This window comes from Canis aureus, chromosome 33, assembly GCF_053574225.1.
Source record: "Canis aureus isolate CA01 chromosome 33, VMU_Caureus_v.1.0, whole genome shotgun sequence".
NCBI classification, from domain to species: Eukaryota; Metazoa; Chordata; class Mammalia; order Carnivora; family Canidae; genus Canis; species Canis aureus.
Genome location: NC_135643.1, coordinates 7,311,178 through 7,332,945, shown reverse-complemented (window position 1 = coordinate 7,332,945; position 21,768 = coordinate 7,311,178). Strand labels below are relative to the sequence as shown.

The 21,768-nt window shown below is 38.7% G+C and overlaps 1 protein-coding gene across 2 annotated transcripts in view; it reads left to right on the top strand.

Annotated features, from left to right (window-relative positions):
* The first annotated feature begins 376 nt into the window (after positions 1-376).
* Positions 377-21,768, top strand: part of PLAC8 (placenta associated 8) — a 45,651-nt gene continuing 24,259 nt past the window's right edge. Inside the window, exons 1-2 of one of the 2 annotated variants that reach the window (XM_077882739.1) lie at positions 377-479; positions 20,929-20,983. In XM_077882739.1, the coding sequence (XP_077738865.1) occupies positions 445-479; positions 20,929-20,983 (90 nt within the window). In that variant the 5' untranslated portion in view covers positions 377-444. The remainder of the gene's footprint in view (positions 480-20,928; positions 20,984-21,768) is intronic. The other variant, XM_077882740.1, reaches the window with a different exon arrangement.

Below are 21,768 nucleotides of genomic sequence, written 5' to 3'. Positions count from 1 at the left end.
ATGAATAGAAGCTTCAGAGAAAAACAATTCCTGACTCACCAGCTAACTAATTCTGTGATCTTTGGCAACTTCCTTAACCTCTCTGCCTGGCAGTTTCATCACTAAAAAAATAAGGTTAAAAATAGTGCTTCACCATAGGGCTATTATAAGACTGAGTTAGTTAGCAATTGTAGAGCAATTAGAAAAGCACCTAGCAATTAGTAAGGGTTTAGTGAATGGATAAAGAAAACTGAAGCTTGGCTATGCCCTTAACAATATTCACATAATCATAATAATGTTAATATTGCCTTGTCAAGTACAGAGGTTCAACCATTAAGCAAAGCACAAATTGCCTAATTATGGGTATAGAACAGGATGTAAGTTTTACCGGTTGTGAAAACATGCAAGTAAAAGTAGAGATTTACAGAAGTTGGGAGGTAGAAATGGGGAGGGTAGTAGAAGGACATGCTACTGACACTGCTCTTCTCATCTTATAAATGGTAAGTCAAGGGGTCTGTCTAAAGTAGATAGTACTGGGACACCTGAGTGGCTCAGTGGTTGAGCATCTGCCTTTGGCTTAGGGCATGATCCCAGGGTCCTGGGATCAAGTTCTGAATCAGGTTCCTTGTGGGGAGACTGCTTCTACCTCTGCCTGTGTCTCTGCCTCTCTTTGTGTGTCTCTCATGAATAAATAAATAAAATCTTTTAAAAAAATAAAGTTATAAAGGAATTAAAGTGGGAACTAAAAATAGACCTGGTGCTATATTGAAAAAGAGGAGGAAGAGGAAAGCTGTAAATGCATAATCCTCCTAAGGCAAGTCTTAGATAATGCCTAAAATTGTTCATCAGGACACAACAGTATAATATATTATTCAGAGATACAGAGATAAACCCCAGGAAACCTAAAAACAGAAGCAGAAATAATCAAGTTAAAATTACTTCCCTCTCTGGAGCAGGATTTCAACAATAGAAAGGACGTACCATGAAGCTCCTGCTGTTCATTATAAAACCTATATTACTTGAAAACTTTTAGTTATTTCCTTGTACTATTTTGAAGAAAAATGGAAACTTGTAAAAAACAATACACATTTACATTTTCTATTAAGACAATTTTATAATTGTGAAGGTAAGTGGTTACTATAATTTGCCATCATTGGCATCTTAAATTGGTTTCAACTTCCCAAAGATTAAATGACTCCTATAAAATAAGGGAGTAAGGGAATGAAAAGCACAGCATAGGGAATATAATCAATAATACTGTAATTACTTTGTACGATAACAGAAGGTAACTACACTTACTGTGGCGAGCATTGGGTGATATATAGAATTGTCAGATCACTGTTATACACCTGAAACTAATATAATATTGCATGTCTACTGTACTTCAATTTTAAGAAAAGATTAAATTTCTCTATGATACAGGGAGGAGGTTGGCATGTTGAACAAAAATGTTTAAGATTGAAGGGGTACAAATGACTCACCTTCCTAGGGAGTCCTCAAGCCTTGGTCTCTCACTGTTTTAATCATATATTCTTCTCCCTCTCCCCAATTTGTATGATCGTTAGTTTTCTAATGCCTCCAGAAGCTTCCACCATAGCCACAATATCTCATATACACCTTAGTTTTCTTTCCCTTTGGGATGGGGAGGAAGGTCAGAGGGATCAGGAGGCCTTCTTGATATTGGGGAGGAAATTTAAGATCTCTTGTGGGTCTGTGGGCTCAATAACAGAGTTGAGTCCAAACATCTTAGAATCTCTGACAGTGGTGTGATGCCCATGAAACCAAAAAGACACAGCTAAGATCCCAGGTTCCTATTAAGCCATTACACAGAGACCAAAGGAACCCCATTGGGGCACCTGTGCCTTCTTCCTTATACTTCGCCCAAGTGCCAGGCAAGCCTGAGTCATCACAGGTTGAATCTGCAGTTTCTGCTCCAGCGTGTAGAGAAAAGCCTATCTTTTTCTTTTTTTTTTTTTTTAAGATTTATTTATGTTTAAAGAGAAAGAGTACAAGCAGGAGGGGCAGAGGGAAAAGGAGAGAAAATCCCAAACAGATGCCATACTGAGTGTGGAGCCCAACTCGGGGCCCGATCTCATGACCCTGAGATCATAACCTGAGCTGAAACCTAGCTTCAGATGCTTAACTGACAGAGCCACCCCAGCATCCCAAGGAATGCCATCTTTTATATGATTAACACAACGCCATATGACCACTCGCTATTTCAGAAAAGGTCAGTCTGAAAAAAAAAAAAAAAAAGAAAGAAAATTACAAATAGAGACCTCAACCCTGTTCAATTCCTTGGTTCTGGTTATTTCTAAGGATTATTTATATCCCTGCCCTCAGGCTCTTGTTTCTTTTTTTGTTTTGTTTTATTTCATTTGGGGAAAAGAGGCACGTAAGTTGGTTCTGTTACCTTATAGCCTATATATGGTCCCTCCCAATAAGAGTTATCAAATTTCAAGAAGTAGCCTGGGCATCCTACGAGTCTATAGCTATTGAGTATGGAGCCTATGCTCCCTAAGAAATGGAGAGTCTTTCTTCAAGATACAGAACAGGATTTTCATCTACAGGGAGGAGTCCTACAATAAAGATATATTTTACCCAGGGAAAGAAGTCTCACAACCTCTTCCATAGCAGGTATGGAATATGATACCGAAAAAATCATATTCCCGATTATAAACTTCTGGGACTGCATTCCCACCAGACATAATTTTTTTCATGTTTTAAACCACCAGACTTCAGTTGTTGGCATGAGTTAGAAGTGAAAGAGGCTCTCACTACAGAAATAGATTTCCACAGAAACTAGTTTTATAATATTGATCTTCTCTTACCAAGCAGTTTGTAATTCATTCGATCTTTGTTCTCTTCATATTCCTTCCCACTGAGAGAATGTTTGGCTGGGGAAATAACTATGTGAACTGGACTACTTCTTTGCACCATGCTTATTGTTAAAGCTGGTTTCTCGGTGTTTAGAGGGTGGACTCTTCAGTCTTCTATTCCCAGTAAGCTTTATGATCTGTATTTAGTTTGCATGCTTTAACTAAAAAACAATGAACAATAAGCCAAAATGTTCTTTGCCATCAATTCTTTAAGGATACTACTTCATCTGGAGAAATGCCATGATTTCTAACAATATTTACAGCAATGGGCCCAGAATATAAGCAAATGAAATTAAGATTCATTTACACATTACATGATAAGAGCCTATTGAGGAATATACATGTTTTGTCCTCATTCACATCTGGAAGTGTTTAGTTTTTCTATGAAAATATTTATGTAATGGCCAACTTTCTGGTTAGAAGAACATTAATGATTTCACAAAAATAATAATTTCAAAAGCAACTGGCCCTCTGTTTGATATGAATGATAGCTCTAGTTATTCCAGATGTTGATTAGAAAAATGTATTGAACAAAGAGTTTAACTCCATCTGTAACTTTCTTCTAATATAGGAAAAGAAAAGATGAGGGGTGCTTGATTGGCTCAGTTGATAGAGTATGTGACTCTTGATCTTGTGTGTGTGAGTTTGAGCCCCACGTTTTGTATAGAGATTACTTTAAAAAAATATATAAATAAACTTAAATATGGAAAGAAAAGAATTTCCAATTCATAGCTTTTAAAATTTTGACATAAAATTCACATACCATAAAATTCCCCCCTTTAAAGTACCGTTCAGTGGTTTTTGGCATAGTCACAAAGTTATGCAAACCATCGCCACTATCTAATTCCAGAATGTTTTCTTTTTTAGAAAATCTGTACTCAGGGCAGCCTGGGTGGCTCAGCGGTTTAGCGCCGCCTTGGGACCGGGGTGTGATCCTGGGGACAGGGGATTGAGACCTGCGTCAGGCTCCCTGCATGGAGCCTGCTTCTACCTCTGCCTGTGTCTCTGCCTTTCTCTGTCTCTCTGTCTCTGTCTCTCTCTCTCTCTTTGTCTCTCTGTCTCTCTGTCTCTCGCTCTCTGTCTCTCATGAATAAATAAATAAAATAAAATAAAATAAATAAAATAAAATAAAAAGGAAATATGTACTCATTAGCAGCCATTTCCCATCTTCCTTCTCCCTAGCCTCTGCCAATCACTAATCTACCTTCTTTTTTTAAATAAATTTATTTTTTATTGGTGTCCAATTTACCAACATACAGAATAACACCCAGTGCTCATCCCGTCAAGTGCCCCCCTCAGTGCCCGTCACCCATTCACCCCCACCCCCCGCCCTCCTCCCCTTCCACCACCCCTAGTTCATTTCCCAGAGTTAGGAGTCTTTATGTTCTGTCTCCCTTTCTGATATTTCCCACACATTTCTTCTCCCTTCCCTTATATTCCCTTTCACTATTATTTATATTCCCCAAATGAATGAGAACATACACTGTCCTTCTCTGATTGACTTACTTCACTCAGCATAATACCCTCCAGTTCCATCCACGTTGAAGCAAATGGTGGGTATTTGTCGTTTCTAATGGCTGAGGAATATTCCATTGTATACATAAACCACATCTTCTTTATCCATTCATCTGCCGATGGACACCAAGGCTCCTTCCACAGTTTGGCTATTGTGGACATTGCTGCTAGAAACATCGGGGTGCAGGTGTCCCGGCGTTTCATTGCATCTGTATCTTTGGGGTAAATCCCCAACAGTGCAATTGCTGGGTCATAGGGCAGGTCTATTTTTAACTCTTTGAGGAACCTCCAACAGTTTTCCAGAGTGGCTGCACCAGTTCACATTCCCACCAACAGTGCAGGAGGGTTCCCTTTTCTCCGCATCCTCTCCAACATTTGTGGTTTCCTGCCTTGTTAATTTTCCCCATTCTCACTGGTGTGAGGTGGTATCTCATTGTGGTTTTGATTTGTATTTCCCTGATGGCAAGTGATGCAGAGCATTTTCTCATGTGCGTGTTGGCCATGTCTATGTCTTCCTCTGTGAGATTTCTGTTCATGTTTTTTGCCCATTTCATGATTGGATTGTTTGTTTCTTGGGTGTTGAGTTTAATAAGTTCTTTATAGATCTTGGAAACTAGCCCTTTATCTGATATGTCATTTGCAAATATCTTCTCCCATTCTGTAGGTTGTCTTTTGGTTTTGTTGACTGTATCCTTTGCTGTGCAAAAGCTTCTTATCTTGATGAAGTCCCAATAGTTCATTTTTGCTTTTGTTTCTTTTGCCTTCGTGGATGTATCTTGCAAGAAGTTACTGTGGCTGCGTTCAAAAAGGGTGTTGCCTGTGTTCTCCTCTAGGATTTTGATGGAATCCTGTCTCACATTTAGATCTTTCATCCATTTTGAGTTTATCTTTGTGTCTGGTGAAAGAGAGTGGTCTAGTTTCATTCTTCTGCATGTGGATGTCCAATTTTCCCAGCACCATTTATTGAAGAGACTGTCTTTCTTCCAATGGATAGTCTTTCCTCCTTTATCAAATATTAGTTGACCATAAAGTTGAGGGTCCACTTCTGGATTCTCTATTCTGTTCCATTGATCTATGTGTCTGTTTTTGTGCCAGTACCACACTGTCTCGATGACCACAGCTTTGTAGTCCAACCTGAAATCTGGCATTGTGATGCCCCCAGATATGGTTTTCTTTTTTAAAATTCCCCTGGCTATTCGGGGTCTTTTCTGATTCCACACAAACCTTAAAATAATTTGTTCCAACTCTCTGAAGAAAGTCCATGGTATTTTGATAGGGATTGCATTAAACGTGTATATTGCCCTGGGTAACATTGACATTTTCACAATATTAATTCTGCCAATCCATGAGCATGGAATATTTTTCCATCTCTTTGTGTCTTCCTCAATTTCTTTCAGAAGTGTTCTATAGTTTTTAGGGTATAGATCCTTTACCTCTTTGGTTAGGTTTATTCCTAGGTATCTTATGCTTTTGGGTGCAATTGTCAATGGGATTGACCCCTTAATTTCTCTTTCTTCAGTCACATTGTTAGCGTATAGAAATGCCACTGATTTCTGGGCATTGATTTTGTATCCTGCCATGCTACCAAATTGCTGTATAAGTTCTAGCAATCTTGGGGTGGAGGCTTTTGGATTTTCTATGTAGAGTATCACACCATTGGCGAAGAGGGAGAGTTTGACTTCTTCTTTGCCAATTTGAATGCCTTTAATGTCTTTTTGTTGTCTGATTGCTGAGGCTAGGACTTCCAGTACTATGTTGAACAGCAGTGGTGAGAGTGGACATCCCTGTCTTGTTCCTGATCTTAGGGGAAAGGCTCCCAGTGCCTCCCCATTGAGAATGATATTTGCTGTGGGCTTTTCGTAGATGGCTTTTAAGATGTTGAGGAATGTTCCCTCTATCCCTACACTCTGAAGAGTTTTGATCAGGAATGGATGCTGTATTTTGTCAAATGCTTTCTCTGCATCTACGAGAGGATCATATGGTTCTTGGTTTTTCTCTTGCTGATATGATGAATCACATTGATTGTTTTACGAGTGTTGAACCAGCCTTGTGTCCCGGGAATAAATCCTACTTGGTCATGGTGAATAATCTTCTTAATGTACTGTTGCATCCTATTAGCTAGTATCTTGTTGAGAATTTTTGCATCCATGTTCATCAGGGATATTGGTCTGTAATTCTCCTTTTTGTTGTGGTCTTTGTCTGGTTTTGGAATTAAGGTGATGTTGGCCTCATAGAACGAATTTGGAAGTACTCCATCTCTTTCTATCTTTCCAAACAGCTTTAGTAGAATAGGTATGATTTCTTCTTTAAACATTTGATAGAATTCCCCTGGGAAGCCATCTGGCCCTGGACTTTTGTGTCTTGGGAGGTTTTTGATGACTGCTTCAATTTCCTCCCTGGTTATTGGCCTGTTCAGGTTTTCTATTTCTTCCTGTTCCAGTTTTGGTAGTTTGTGGCTTTCCAGGATTGCGTCCATTTCTTCTAGATTGCCTAATTTATTGGTGTATAGCTGTTCATAATATGTTTTTAAAATTGTTTGTATTTCCTTGGTGTTGGTCGTGATCTCTCCTTTCTCACTCATGATTTTATTAATTTGAGTCTTCTCTCTCTTCTTTTTAATAAGGCTGGCTAATGGTTTATCTATCTTACTAATTCTTTCAAAGAACCAACTCCTGGTTCTGTTGATCTGTTCCACAGTTCTTCTGGTCTCGATTTCGTTGAGTTCTGCTCGAATCTTTATTAACTCTCTTCTTCTGATGGGTGTAGGATCTATTTGCTGTTTTTTCTCTAGCTCCTTTATGTGTAAGGTTAGCTTTTGTATTTGAGTTCTTTCCAGTTTTTGAATGGATGCTTGTATTGCGATGTATTTCCCCCTTAGGACTGCTTTTGCTGCATCCCAAAGATTTTGAACGGTTGTATCTTCATTCTCATTACTTTCCATGAACCTTTTTAATTCTTCCTTAATTTCCTAGTTGACCCTTTCATCTTTTAGCAGGATGGTCCTTAGCCTCCACGTGTTTGAGGTCCTTCCAAACTTCTTGTTGTGATTTAGTTCTAATTTCAAGGCATTATGGTCTGAGAATATGCAGGGGACGATCCCAATCTTTTGGTATCGGTTCAGACCTGATTTGTGACCCAGTATGTGGTCTATTCTGGAGAAAGTTCCATGTGCACTTGAGAAGAATGTGTATTCAGTTGAGTTTGGATGTAAAGTTCTGTAGATATCTGTGAAATCCATCTGGTCCAGTGTATCATTTAAAGCTCTCGTTTCTTTGGAGATGTTTTGCTTAGAAGACCTATCGAGTATAGAAAGAGCTAGATTGAAGTCACAAAGTATAAATGTATTATTGTCTAAGTATTTCTTCACTTTGGTTATTAATTGATATATTTGGCAGCTCCTCATTCGGGGCATATATATTGAGGATTGTCCTCTTGTTGGATAGATCCTTTAAGTATGAGATAGTGTCCCTCTTCATCTCTCACTACAGTCTTTGGGGTAAATTTTAGTTTATCTGATATAAGGATGGCTACCCCTGCTTTCTTTTGAGGACCATTCGAATGGTAAATGGTTCTCCAACCTTTTATTTTCAGGCTGTAGGTGTCCTTCTGTCTAAAATGAGTCTCTTGTAGACAGCAAATAGATGGGTCCTGCTTTTTTATCCAGTCTGAAACCCTGCGCCTTCTGATGGGGTCATTAAGCCCATTCACGTTCAGAGTTACTACTGAAAGATATGAGTTTAGTGTCATCATGATATCTATTCAGTCCTTGTTTTTGTGGATTGTTCCACTGAACTTCTTCTTAAAGGGGAATTTTCAGAGTCCCCCTTAAAATTTCTTGCAGAGCTGGCTTGGAGGTCACATATTCTTTCAGTTTCTGCCTATCTTGGAAGCTCTTTATCTCTCCTTCCATTCTGAATGAGAGCCTTGCTGGATAAAGTATTCTTGGTTGCATGTTCTTCTCATTTAGGACCCTGAATATATCCTGCCAGCCCTTTCTGGCCTGCCAGGTCTCTGTGGAGAGGTCTGCTGTTACCCTAATACTCCTCCCCATAAAAGTCAGGGATTTCTTGTCTCTTGCTGCTTTAAGGATCTTCTCTTTATCTTTGGAATTTGCAAGCTTAACTATTAAATGTCGAGATGTTGAACGGTTTTTATTGATTTTACGGGGGGATCTCTCTATTTCCTGGATCTGAATGCTTGTTTCCCTTTCCAGATTAGGAAAGTTTTCAACTATGATTTGTTCAAATACATATTCTGGCCCTCTGGCCCTTTCAGTGCCCTCGGGAACCCCAATTAAATGTAGGTTTTTCTTCCTCAGGCTGTTGTTTATTTCCCTTAATCTATCTTCATGGTCTTTTAATTGTTTGTCTCTTTATTCCTCAGTTTCCCTCTTTGCCATCAACTTGTCTTCTATGTCACTCACTCGTTCTTCCACCTTGTTAACCCTTGTCGTTAGGACTTCTATTTTGGATTGCATCTCATTCAGTTGATTTTTAATTTCTGCCTGATTGGATCTAAATTCTGCAGTCATGAAGTCTCTTGAGTCCTTTATGCTCTTTTCTAGAGCCACCAGTAGCTGTATAATAGTGTTTCTGAATTGGCTTTCTGACATTGAATTGTAATCCAGATTTTGTAACTCTGTGGGAGAGAGGACTGTTTCTGATTCTTTCTTTTGAGGTGAGGTTTTCCTTCTAGTCATTTTGCTCAGTGCAGAGTGGCCAAAAAACAAGTTGTATTGGGAAAAGGAGAAAAAGAGAGGAGAGAAAGAAGGAAAGAAAAGAGAAAAAGAAAAAAGGAAGAAAAAAGAAAAAAAAGAAGAAAAAGAGAAAGAAAAAGAAAGAGAGGAAATAAAGGGTGGGGAAGCAAACAGAAATCAAAAAGCAAAAAACAAAAAACAAAAAAACAAAAAACAAAAAAACAAACAAACAAAAAAACAAACCACAGGGGAGTATCTCCTGATTCTGTGTACTTTAAGTCCCTTGGCTTCCCCTGGAACTGGTCCGTCTAGCTGGTCTTCTGGGGGAGGGGCCTGTTGTGCTGATTTTCAGGTGTTAGCACTTGGGGGAGCTGCTCTGCCCCCTGCCAGGTGCAGGGCTCAGTGGGGGTTGTTCACCCCGTGAGGCCCCAGGAGGAACAACCGCAGTGGCGGCGGCAGCTCTGCAGCCCTGGAGTCAGCCCCCGCAGTAGCTCCGGAGCTCTCCGTCTGCAGGGCCTGGAGGCTCCAGGCGGGGCCGCTGATCTGCTCAGCTCGGGGCAGGAGCGTCCTTGCGGTCCTGGGCCCTCCCGGCCTCTGCCTGTCCCGGGGGGAGGCCGGATCCTGGGCTGTGTCCCGGCGCCCAGTGCTCCCGGTCTGCGCTGTTGGATTCGTGCTCCCGGGCCGCAGCCCCCTCCGCGGAGCCGCCCCCGAGCCCCCCCGAGCTGCTCCCGCCCCGCAGCCCCCTCCGCGGAGCCGCCCCCGAGCCCCCCCGAGCTGCTCCGGGTCCCGCCGTGCGCGCTGCAGCCCTTAGGGAGCTCGGCACACTCTCCCGGGGCGCAGGTGTCTGTTAGTGTCCCCGGGAGCCCGAGGGCATCCCCGCCCTCCTGGGTCCTGCTCCACCTCCCTGCGAGCCTCTTTCCCCCGGGAAGGTTGGTGCAGCTCCTGCTCCTCCGGGACGGGGCTCTCCTGTCCTGGGACACTCGCCCCGGCCTCAGCCCGGCTCCTCGCGGGGCCCCTCCCCCTTGGAGGCCTCTTGTGTCTTTATTTCTTTTTCCCCGTCTTTCTACCTTGATAGAAGCGCGAACTCTTCTCACTGTAGCGTTCCAGCTGGTCTCTCTTTAAATCTCAGGCCGAATTCGTAGATTTTCAGGATGATTTGAAGGTTATCTAGGTAATTTGGTGGGGACAGGTGACTTGGGGACCCTACTCTTCCGCCGTCTTGCCCCTCCTCCACTAATCTACCTTCTAACTCAACTCACAGCTTTTTTGTTTGAATTTACTCCTGATCTATATAAAATACCAAATTAAGCATTACATAGTTTTTTGTGTGTAGTGGGAGCAGTAACTTCCAAACCAAGGGATTAAATAAATTGTTGAAAAACACAACATCCATACATGTTTAATCATTTATTCATTTGTCACCTAACAATCATTTATTAAATCCCTTTTCTCATCATAAGGGCATACTAGTTGTAGGGACAATATGAAGACACGTATTGGAGGAAGGAAGACAAGAAATTAAAATACACTGGAAAACAGTACAACAGAAAAGAGCATAGAAGGATAGCAGCCACATACCTACCATACTCTGACATCACATCCAGAGCAGAAAAAGGTGAATTTTATTTTGAAAATGTAAAAATCCTTATGTAAATATAGATCACAGGTCAGAGATGGTAGAAGAATATATTGGTTTCTTTTGAAATTAATTCATAATGGTATAGGGTGAATTTTTTTTCCCTTTTCAATTTTCATGTCATTTCTTAAGGCTATTATCTATGGGGAACTGGAGTAGACAGAATTAAATTTGTTCAAGTGCCAAATTTCCCTCTTTCATAATAAAATTTTTAAATTTTTAAAGATCCATCTATATTACATTGTTTGCCCTCTGCTCCACCAGGTATCTATTTCTGGAAACAAACCACTCCAACAAACTAGCAATTATTCACTTTGTTCACAAATCCACAACTTGGGCAAAGCTCAGAGAAAGCAGTACATCTACTTCCACACAACATCAGCTGAGGGAGACTCTACTTTCAAGATAAATGATAAGTTGGTGCTGACTGTGAGCTGGGAATTCAGCTGGGGCTGTGGGCTGGGTCTCAGATCCTCTCTACATGAATACAAAAAAAAATTAAAGGAAGATAAACCAGAAACTAAAGAGATTGGTATCTATAGGGGATGGGTAAGAAAAGAGTGTGAGGGGTGTAACGGGTGGCAGAGATTAGGGGACCAGATAAGATTATGCTGTTTTTGATCATCTTACTATAGTTATATGAGATGTTAATTTTAGGAAAAGCTAGGTGAAGGGCAAATGAGAATTCTATCCTATTTTTGCAACTCTTCTGTGAAGTCAAAAAATATTTCAAAACTTAATTTATGGTAATACAGGCTTACCTCAAGAAGCAAGAAAAATCAGGATACCTGGGTGGCTCAGTGGTTGAGCATCTGTGTGTGGCTCAGGTTGTGATCCTGGGGTCCTGGGATCAAGTCCTGCATCAGGCTCCCTGCATGGATCCTGCTTCTCCCACTGCCTATGCCTCTGCCTCTCTCTCTCTCTCTCTGTGCCTCTCATGAATAAATAAATAAAAAAATTTTAAAAAGCAAGAAAAAAATCTCAAAAAAACAATCTAACTTTACACCTGAAGGAGCTAGAAAAAGAAGAAAAACAAAACTCAAAACCAGCAAGAAGGAAGGAAATAATAAGCATTAGAGCAGAAATAACAAAACAGAAACTTAAACACACACACACACAATAGAACAGATCAAAGAAGCCAGCCAAAAGCCAAAAGCCATGAGTTGCTTCTTTGAAAAGTTCAAGAAAATTGATAAAGCTTTATCCAGATTCATCTGAGAGAGAGAAGAGTCAAACAAAAAATATTATGAAAAATTATATGCCAAAAAATTGGACAGCCTAGAAGAAATGAATAAATTCCTAGAAACATAAAACCTCCCAAAACTGAATGAACAAGAAATAGGAAATTTGAATAGACCAAATTACCAGCAATGTAATTGAATCAATAATCAAAAAACTCCCAACAAACAACAGTTCAGGACCATATGGCTTCACAGGTGAATTCTACCAAACATTTAAGGAGGAGTTAATACCCACTCTTCTCAAACTATTCTGAAAAACAGAAAAGGAAGGAAAGCTTCCAAATTCATTCTGTGCGGTCAGTATTACTCGATACCAAAACCAAATAAAGACACTTCAGAGAGAAAGAGAGAGAGAGAGAACTCAGCTCAATACCCCTGATGAACAGAGATGCAAAAATCCTCAACAAAATATTAGCAAACTGAATATAACAACACATTGAAAAAAATCATTCACCATGATCAAGTGGGATTTATTCCTGAGTTGCAAGGGTGGTTCAATATTCACAAATAAATCTATGTGATCCATTATATCCATAAGAGAAAGGATAAAAGAGAAAATACGATCATTTCAATAGATGCAGAAAAAGCATTTGACAAAGTATTCATTCATTCATTTATGATAAAATTCTTCAGCAACGTAGGTTTAGAGGGAACATACCTCAACATAATAAAGGCCATCTGTGAAAAACCCACAACTAACATCTTACTCAATGGTGAAAAACTGAGAGTTTTTCCCCTACAGTCAGGAACAAGACAGGGATGTTTACTCTCACCACTTCCATTCAGCATAGCACTGAAAGTTGTAGCCACAGAAATCAGACAAGAAAAAAGAAATAAAAGCCATTCAGATTGGTAAGGAAGAAGTCAAACTTCCACTATTTTCAGATAACATGATACTACATAGAGAGAACCCTGAAGACCCCACATAAATACTACTAAAATTGATGAATGAATTCAGTAAGGTTGCAGGATACATATAGAAAAATTTGTTGCATTTCTATATACTAATAATGAAGTAGCAGAAAGAGAAATTAAGAAAACAATTCCATTTACACTTGCACCAAAAATAATAAAGTACCTAGGAATACACTTAACCAATGAGGTGAAAAACCTGTACTCTGAAAACCATAAAACATTGATGAAAGAAATTGAAGACAACACAAAGAAATGGAAAGATAGTCCATGCTCAGGTACTGGAAGAACAAATATTGTTAAAATGCCCATGCTACTCAAAGCAGTCTATAGACTTAATGCAATCCCTATCAAGTTGCAACAGCATTTTCCACAGAACTATAACAAAAAATCTTAAAATTTGTATCCAACCATAAAAACTCTGAATAGCCGAAACAACCTTGAAAAATAAAAACAAAACTGGAGGTATCACATTTCCAGACTTCAAGTTATATTACAAAGATGTAATAATCAAAAACAATTATGGTACTGGCATAAAAATAGATATATAAATCAATGGAACAAAATAGAAAACCCAAAAATAAACCCACAATTATATGGTCAATTAATCTATGACAAAGGAGGAAAGAGTTCACAATGGGAAAAAGTCTCTTCAACAAATGGTGCTGGGAAAACTGGACAGCAACATGTAAAAGAATGAAACTGAACCACTTTCTTACACCATACACAAAAATAAACTCAAAATGGATTAAAGGCCAAAATGTGAGACCTAAAACCATAAATATCCTTGAAGAGAGCACAGACAGTAATTTATCTGACATCAGCTATAGCAACATTTTTCTAGATATGTCTCCTGAGGCAAAGGAAAGAAAAGCAAAAATGAACTATTGGGATTATATCAAAATAAAAAAACTTCTGTGCAACAAAGAAAACAATCAACAATACTCAATGGCAGAAGATATTTGCAAATGACGAGAAAGGATTAGCATCCAAAATATATAAAGAACTTATGTAACTCAACACCAAAAAAAAACCCCAAATAATCCAATCAAAAATTGGGCAGAAGACATGAACAGGCATTTCTCCAAAGAAGACATCCAGATGGCCAACAGACATATGAAATGATGCTCAATAGCACTCATCATGAGGGAAATGCAAATCAAAAGCACAATGAGATATCACCTCACATTTGTTAGAATGGCTAAAATCAAAACTCTAAGAAGCAACAAGTGTTGGCAAGGACATGGATAAAAAGGAACCGCCTTACACTATTGGTGGGAATGCAAACTGGTGCAGCCACTGTGAAAAACAGTATGGATAATTCTCAAAAAAATTAAAAATAGAACTACCATATGATTCAGTAATTTAACTATGGGATATTTACCCAAAGAATACAAAAACATTAATTTGAAGATATATGCACCCCTATGTTTACTGAGGCATTATTTGCAATAACCAGATTAAAGCAGCCCAAATGTTCATTGATAGATGAATGGATAAAGAAGATGTGATATATATATATATAATGGACTATTACTCAGCCATAAAAAGAATGAAATCTTACCATTTGTAACAACATGTATAGATACAGAGAATATAATACTAAACAAAATAAGTCAGTCAGAGAAAGACAAATACCATATGACTTCACTTACATGTGGAATTTAACAAACAAAATAAATGATCAAAGAAAAAAGAGAAAACCAAAACAGACATTTAAATATAGAGAACAAACTGATGGTTACCAGAGGGGAGGTGAGTAGGGGCATGGGTGAAATAAGTGATGGGGATTAAGGAGTACACTTAACCTGATAAGCACCTAGTAATGTATAGACTTGTTAAATCACTATGTTTTATACCTGAAACTAATATAATACTGTATGTTAAGTCTACTGGAATTGAAATTTCATTTTATTCTATTATCTTTTTGTTACTGGAATTGAAATTTTAAAAAAGTATTTCAAAACCTAAAAATATCTACGGATTTAGAGGAATAAAAAAATCTTCTCTTATCTCTGCAACATGTATCTACATATATACATATATACCTTAGTAGCCAGTAACCACTAAAACCTTGAAAGTAGAATGCTAAAAACAATATTCCCTCAGTGATAGTTTTGCTGTTGACTCAGGAATGCAAATCAAACAAGAATCATTCTTTGTTCTCTCAAAGAGTAATTTTGCACTGCTAAGAGAGTATAGTTTTAAGTAAATTATTACTCAAGAGGTTTTTTTAGCTGCAAAGTGACAGTAATTAAATTCAACTTCAGCTTCTTTAAGCAAATTAAAAAGGGGAAAATGGGTATTTGTTGGCTCACATAGCTGGGAGGTGTGGTGTACTGGGGCCTTGGATTGGAATTAATCTAAGGGAGTACTATCAGAAGTCAGGGTCTGAAGCAAGGAGTAGAATCTCAATGCTTCTCTCACTCTCTCCCATCCTCTGTCACCTGAGCCTACGCACTGGAGTCGTTCTCCCCTCTTACAGTCAGATGTCCTTCGGTTAGCCAAGGAAGATGGCCACTGGCAATGCCAGGCTCTCATTCCAGTTGAACAATTCCAACAGAAAAGACAAAGCTTTTTCTTTCCAGCCTCCTTATAGCAATCTTCAGAAAGGATTTGGATTGGCTCTATTTAGGTTATATGCCCAATATTTTGTCCAATCATTGTTTCCAATGACCTAGAGCTCTTGACTGGCTAGGCCTGAGTCACTTGCTCTTGCTGGCATTGCAATGTCCTACCTAGGTTCCCTTTAAGAAAGGAATGGGTGCCCAGCTGTGAAGAATGTGGTTAGCTGATAGACAGATTTCATCTGATGGTGGCCTGATGGTTCCTCTGCCCAATTCTTCTTCCTCTCTTCTTCTCACAGATGTTAACATCCCAAAACACTTTTACAAGTGACGACTCCTTGGAGAAAGGGTCAATTTCAGGCCCGAGATATATCTCTCTCAGAAAATATGCAAAATAATCTGGGAACATTGTGTCATACAAAAAGCAAGGAATCTACCAAAACCCAATGTTAGCATCAATAAGAAGGACGTCTGCAATAGAGGCACCTGTCAGGCTCAGTTGGTGAAGCACATGATTCTTGATCTTGGGGTTGTGAGTTCAAGCCCCACATCAGGTGTAGAGATTACTTTAAAATCTTTAAATAAAAGAATAATATCTACAATGGATTGAAACATACCAAATATGTTTATTGGTTCATAACGACACATTTTTTTTAACTCATTGGATACTTGTAAAAATTCTAGGGAGCAGGTTATCATTTTGAAAACTAGTAAATAAAGGGAACAATTTATTTGTCCTTGTATAGGAATTATACCTTAAGGTAAACAAATAGTTGATGAGGAGAATTTTCTCATTTTAGAAGCATTCCAGCTAATAAATAAAGAAGGAATGTGTGTCAGTCCTTGTTCCCTGAGAAGCAGACACCAAAACTGGATAAAAATTGCAAGGGATTTTCTTCAAGAAAATTTTTATGTGAAAGGAAATAGAGAGAGAGCAAGAAAAGGCTGAGATGTCTGTAGGACTGTGATGCAAATCGCATTGGGAGTGAAAGAGAGGGAAAGAAAGCTGGTGGAAAGCGTTAAAAAGGGCTATGCAATCTAAGGAAGGTTGGCCAAAGTCAGCTTACAAAGGAGTCCATGTCTTCCCTAATGTCTCCACTGCACTCAGTCCCTAGAGGAGCTGCTGATGGGAGGCGTGGCCTCAGTTCCAAGGCAGCATTGGATTTCAAAGTGCAGCAGCTGGACCCTAGTTATTTGTGATCCGTATAGTCGAAAGTCTCTGAGGCAGTCTGGAGAGAATGACTCAGAATGACAAAATTAAAATATCATTGTTTTGCCCCCTTAATGAAAGACTGGACCTACGCAATGATCATCAACCAACATCAGAGAAAGAAAAACAACTAAACGTTATGTGCTTTGTTATGGAAGTATACAGCAATACTATGAATTGTTCTAGCCAAAAAATTTTTACCTGAATCTGATGAAGCTTCTAGATCTACAACCACTTTACAGGAAATACACGGAAGAGAGGAATATATTAAATGACATCATGGGGATATAATCTACCAAATCTAGACTGTAGGAAACACTCCAGACAAACAACTAGGTGTATTTCCTACAAAAACACATGTGGGGAGTGGGGTGAAGGGAGTAGGGAATAGAGAGAGGGAGAGGACACCTACAGACTTTTTTTTCTGTTGAATTTTTATTTTTTTAATTTTTTTAAAAGAATACTCTTGTTTTTAGTGGATTTTATGAAAACTAACTCAAAATCATTTCTAAATAATAGTTACCAGTTATTGAGCACTTGACTCTTTACAAACATATTTTTTTCTTTTCTAAATTTTTTTATTGGAGTTCAATTTGCCAACATATAGCAGTGCTCATCCCATCAAGTGCCCCCCTCAGTGCCCATCATCCAGTCACCCCCCCACCCCCACCCCTCCACCCACCTCCCTTTCTACCACCCCTTGTTCTTTCCCAGAGTTAGGAGTCTCTCATGTTCTGTCTCCTTTTCTGATATTTCCCATCATTTTTTCTCCTTTCCTTTTTATTCTCTTTCATTTTTTTTTATATTCCTCAAATGAATGAGACCATATAATGTTTGTCCTTCTCCGACTGACTTATTTCACTCAGCATAATACCCTCCAGGTGGGTATTTGTCGTTTCTAACGGCTGAGTAATATGCCATTGTATACATAGACCACAGCTTCATCTGTCGATGGACCCCAAGGCTCCTTCCACAGTTTGGCTATTGTGGACATTGCTGCTATAAACATCGGGGTGCAGACACCTACAGATTTAAAATGACTTAAGAGATATATCAACCAGTAGTAATGTATAAACCTTATTTGGATCTTGATGCAAGCTAACTTTAAAAAAAGCAAATTTATGAGGCGCTTAGGTGGCTCAATTGGTTAGCATCTGCCTTAGGCTCAGGTCTTGGGATCAGACCCTGAATTGGGCTCCCTGCTCAGCAGGGAGCCTATTTCTCCCTCTCCCACTCCTCCTGCTTGTGCTCACTCTCTAATCAATAAATAAAAGCTTTTTTTTTTAAAGCAAGTTTATGAGAAAATCAGAAAAATGTGAACATTGATTGAATATTTGATGAGGGGATCCCTGGGTGTCTCAGCGGTTTAGTGCCTGCCTCTGGCCCAGAGCATGATCCTGGAGTCCCGGGATCGAGTCCCACATCAGGCTCCCTGCATGGGGCCTGCTTCTTCTTCTGCCTGTGTCTCTGCCTCTCTCTGTGTGTCTCTCATGAATAAATAAATAAAATCTTTAAAAAAATGAATATTTGATGTATTAAGAAATTCAGGGGTTAGCTATAGCTTTTGGATTTATGATTTTTTTAAAGAGTTTCTTGTAGAGATGATACTAAAATATTCATTGATCTAATTTTTTAGAGATACATACTAAAATACTGATGAAATGATATGGTGCCTGGAATTTGCTTCCAAATTATCCAGGGGAGAAATAAGCCTTTATTGGATGTGGATATAAATAAAACAATGTTGGTAATGAGTTGATTATTATTGAAGCTGGATAATGGGTCCATATGATTGTCTCAACTTAATTGTAGGTTTAAGTACAAGGATTTTAACAATTTGTGGAAGCCAAGCAAAGCATTATGAAACCTTCTCTCCATCACCGTCTATAAACCACAAATAGAGTTCAGCAAGATGCCCATCCCATGTCCATGTTCTTCCCAGGCTGGAGCACTGTGACATAATTAAAAATATATATTGGGTCTTTGTCTCCAGTTCCTGGTACAGGCCTCTGAAACCCTGTTAGTTTCCTGAGTGATAGAAGTTATAGCATCTTTCAAGGATGAGAATCCAGTTTCAATGAAGACATGTTAAGCTTGAGATGCCTATTAGACATTCAAAGGATGTGTAAAGTGAACAGTTTTTCTGGCATGGACCGCATTTCAAATGCATCCCATTATCCTCATTAAGTCAAAGCACTGGGTCTGAAAAGTAGTCACTTGACTTTCCTGATGGTTCCTATCTCTTCAGCTTGACTCATTATATTCCACCTCTACTTTAGCACCAATTTAAATCCTTCAAGGTTTACTTCCCACAGAATTAATTTACTTTCCCAGCCGTCCATGAACCTCACTAACAGTTATTTCCTGTTACATTGTTTTCTGCCCAAATTTCCTGTCTGCAACATATCATCTTGTATTCTTCTCCAGCTCCCTCCAGCACACCTCAGAGACTGGATGGGTGGTTAAACCCTTACTCCCCACTCCTTTTTCACAACACAGACCTGACATGATTTGACCCTTTTCTTCATGTATTCATTCAGAGCTGGGACCAGGCTGAGGCAAACAAAGTGCCTACCGATGCAAAATTTAAGAAGACACTCCCTCCCAGGGAAATCGCAGGGCCAAGGGATTTTTTTTTTCTTTATTCTGCCAATACTGCTTTCCAAAAAAGAGAGTACCAATTTATAATTCTACCAAAATCAACAAGTCTACCCATTTTGCAAAACTTTGTCAAAACTGCATGTCATCTTTGTGGGGATAAAAAAAATCACGGGGTCAGACTATACTTGGTATCTCAAGCATCTCTCAATGGTATCAGCTTACATATATGAAACATTAAAATGCCCCACCCGCTGTCAATGGTTCCTTAATGGCTGGTAGGTAAGCCTTATTTCTCTAATTTTAGAGGTAAGGAAACCAAAGCTCATGTTTTTTAGCAGACTTTCAGAGGCCACATAGCCAACAAATTACACAACTAGGATTTTATACCATGTCAGCTCAGCTATAAACTATGGCTCTTTTTACTATACCCAGTCTAAGTTTTCCATGCCATTTTTTTACATTTGTATTTCTTCCTTCGGAAATACTTGTTCCTAGTCTTTTGATTTCCGATTCATAATTTAAGCCTAACTTCTCACCCACTCTGGGGTTGTTTGAAATGGCAAGTATTTCCCACAAGAGCAAGGCTGATGTTAGACTACGGTGAGAGTGTGAGTGAGTATGTGGTGCAGACCAGACAGCAGAGTATATAGTTCAGAGTCCATTTCAGACGATTCCCAGCTGCCACCTGCTAGCCACTTAGTGTTGCTGTGACTCCATTTCCTTGTCAGTCAAATGGAGGTAATAGTCATTCCTACTACACAGAATTATGGGGAGGATTCAATAAGTTAATACCCTCAAAGCATTTAAAACAGTGCCTAACACATAGCATTTAATCAATGCTACAGAAAACAAAGAAAGATGTCCAAAGAAGCAGAAAAAATAAGAGAGAAACAGAGACGTGTCTGATTATGTATGGAATTCCAGGTAGCCTGTTTGCTCCCAAATACTACGTGCAAACATCCCAATATAAAGATGACAATAAATACACTCTAAATCCAAGCTATTTACTGTGTTAAAAGGAGAAAGGAAGTTTTGAAAATTGGTAAGCTCTACCACGCACGTAAAACCTATCAAATTATCTAATCAATCAAATGCTTTCCCCCCTAAAAAAAAAAGTATGATTGTACTTAACATAGGAGAAGGAACACACCTTTTTTTAGCAAGAAATATTTTCATTTTCTTTTTTTTTTAAATTTTTTATTTAAATTCAATCTAGTTAACATATACCGTATTATTAGTTTCAGGGTAGAAGTCAAGTGATTCATCAGTTGCATATAACACCCAGCGCTCATTACATCACATGCCCTCCTTAATATCCATCTCCCAGTTCCACCGTTCCCCCCACCCCCCAGCAACCCTTAGTTTGTTTCCTAGAGTTAAGAGTCTCTGAACGTTTGTCTCCCTCTCTATTTTCATCTTATTTTATTTTTCCTTCCCTTCACCTATGTTCATCTGTTTTGTTTCTTAAATTCCACAGATGAGTGAAATCATATGGTATTTGTCTTTCTCTGGCTGACTTATTTCGCTTAGCATAATACCCTCTAGCTCCATCCACGTCGCTGAAGATAACAGGAACACACTTTGCTGCCAGAATTATATTGGCCAATAAAAACCTCTGAATTTGTTCTTTGTACTACTACGTCTGCAATAGAAACACACTTACTTCTCTGTTTTCACATATCTCTCTTCTAGTGAGATTTTCTTCCAAGCCACAAAACACTTCCTGTTCGGAATCTATTTCTTAACTGTAAGTACTTTGAAATTAAGCAATTCTTTAATAGCTTATCTTAGCACTGGTAGGGAAGAAAAGGGTTTGTTTGGTTGGGTTTTTTTTTTTTTTAAGTATTTGATTTTCTGATTTTTATTTCTAACATGCTATATTTTGAGGTTTAGCTGAAAGACTAATGTTTTCTTATCTAATTGCTTTAAGTTTGGTCATATTCAACAAGTATGTGCCAAGCATGTGTTAAATGCCATGCTTTTCAAAGTAGTGTAGGATAGCCTACTGTGTCCAACAAGAAACACCTATCCGGGACTGTGTTTCCTGACTTGATCATTAATTTCATTCCTTATGTTAATACATACGCATATTTGCTTGTGCTGGTCTAATTGTGCTTTGAAAATATTTTACTTGATCTATCTATGTAAAATATTAGAAATAGAAAATGGGATTTTTGAATTTAGCTAATGAATCATGAGGATCTTTGAATTTTTAGTATGAAAGTAAGAAAACAGACTAGAATGCTTCAAAATTAGATTCTGGTCCTTCATTTATATGCATAGAGACATTACCCTTCTCACTTATCATTACATTTGATAGCTTAAGAGATGAGAGATCATGAAATGAAAATATTTCAATCAAGGTTAAAAAATCGGCTCAGTCTGCAGAGCATGCGACTCTTGATCTCGGGGTTGTGAGTTCCAGCCCCATGTTAGGTATAGAGAGTACTTAAAAATACAGTCTTAAAAAAAATTTTTTTTTAAAAATCAAAATTTAGCATCAGTAAACACTAGAAAGAAGAGGAAGATCTC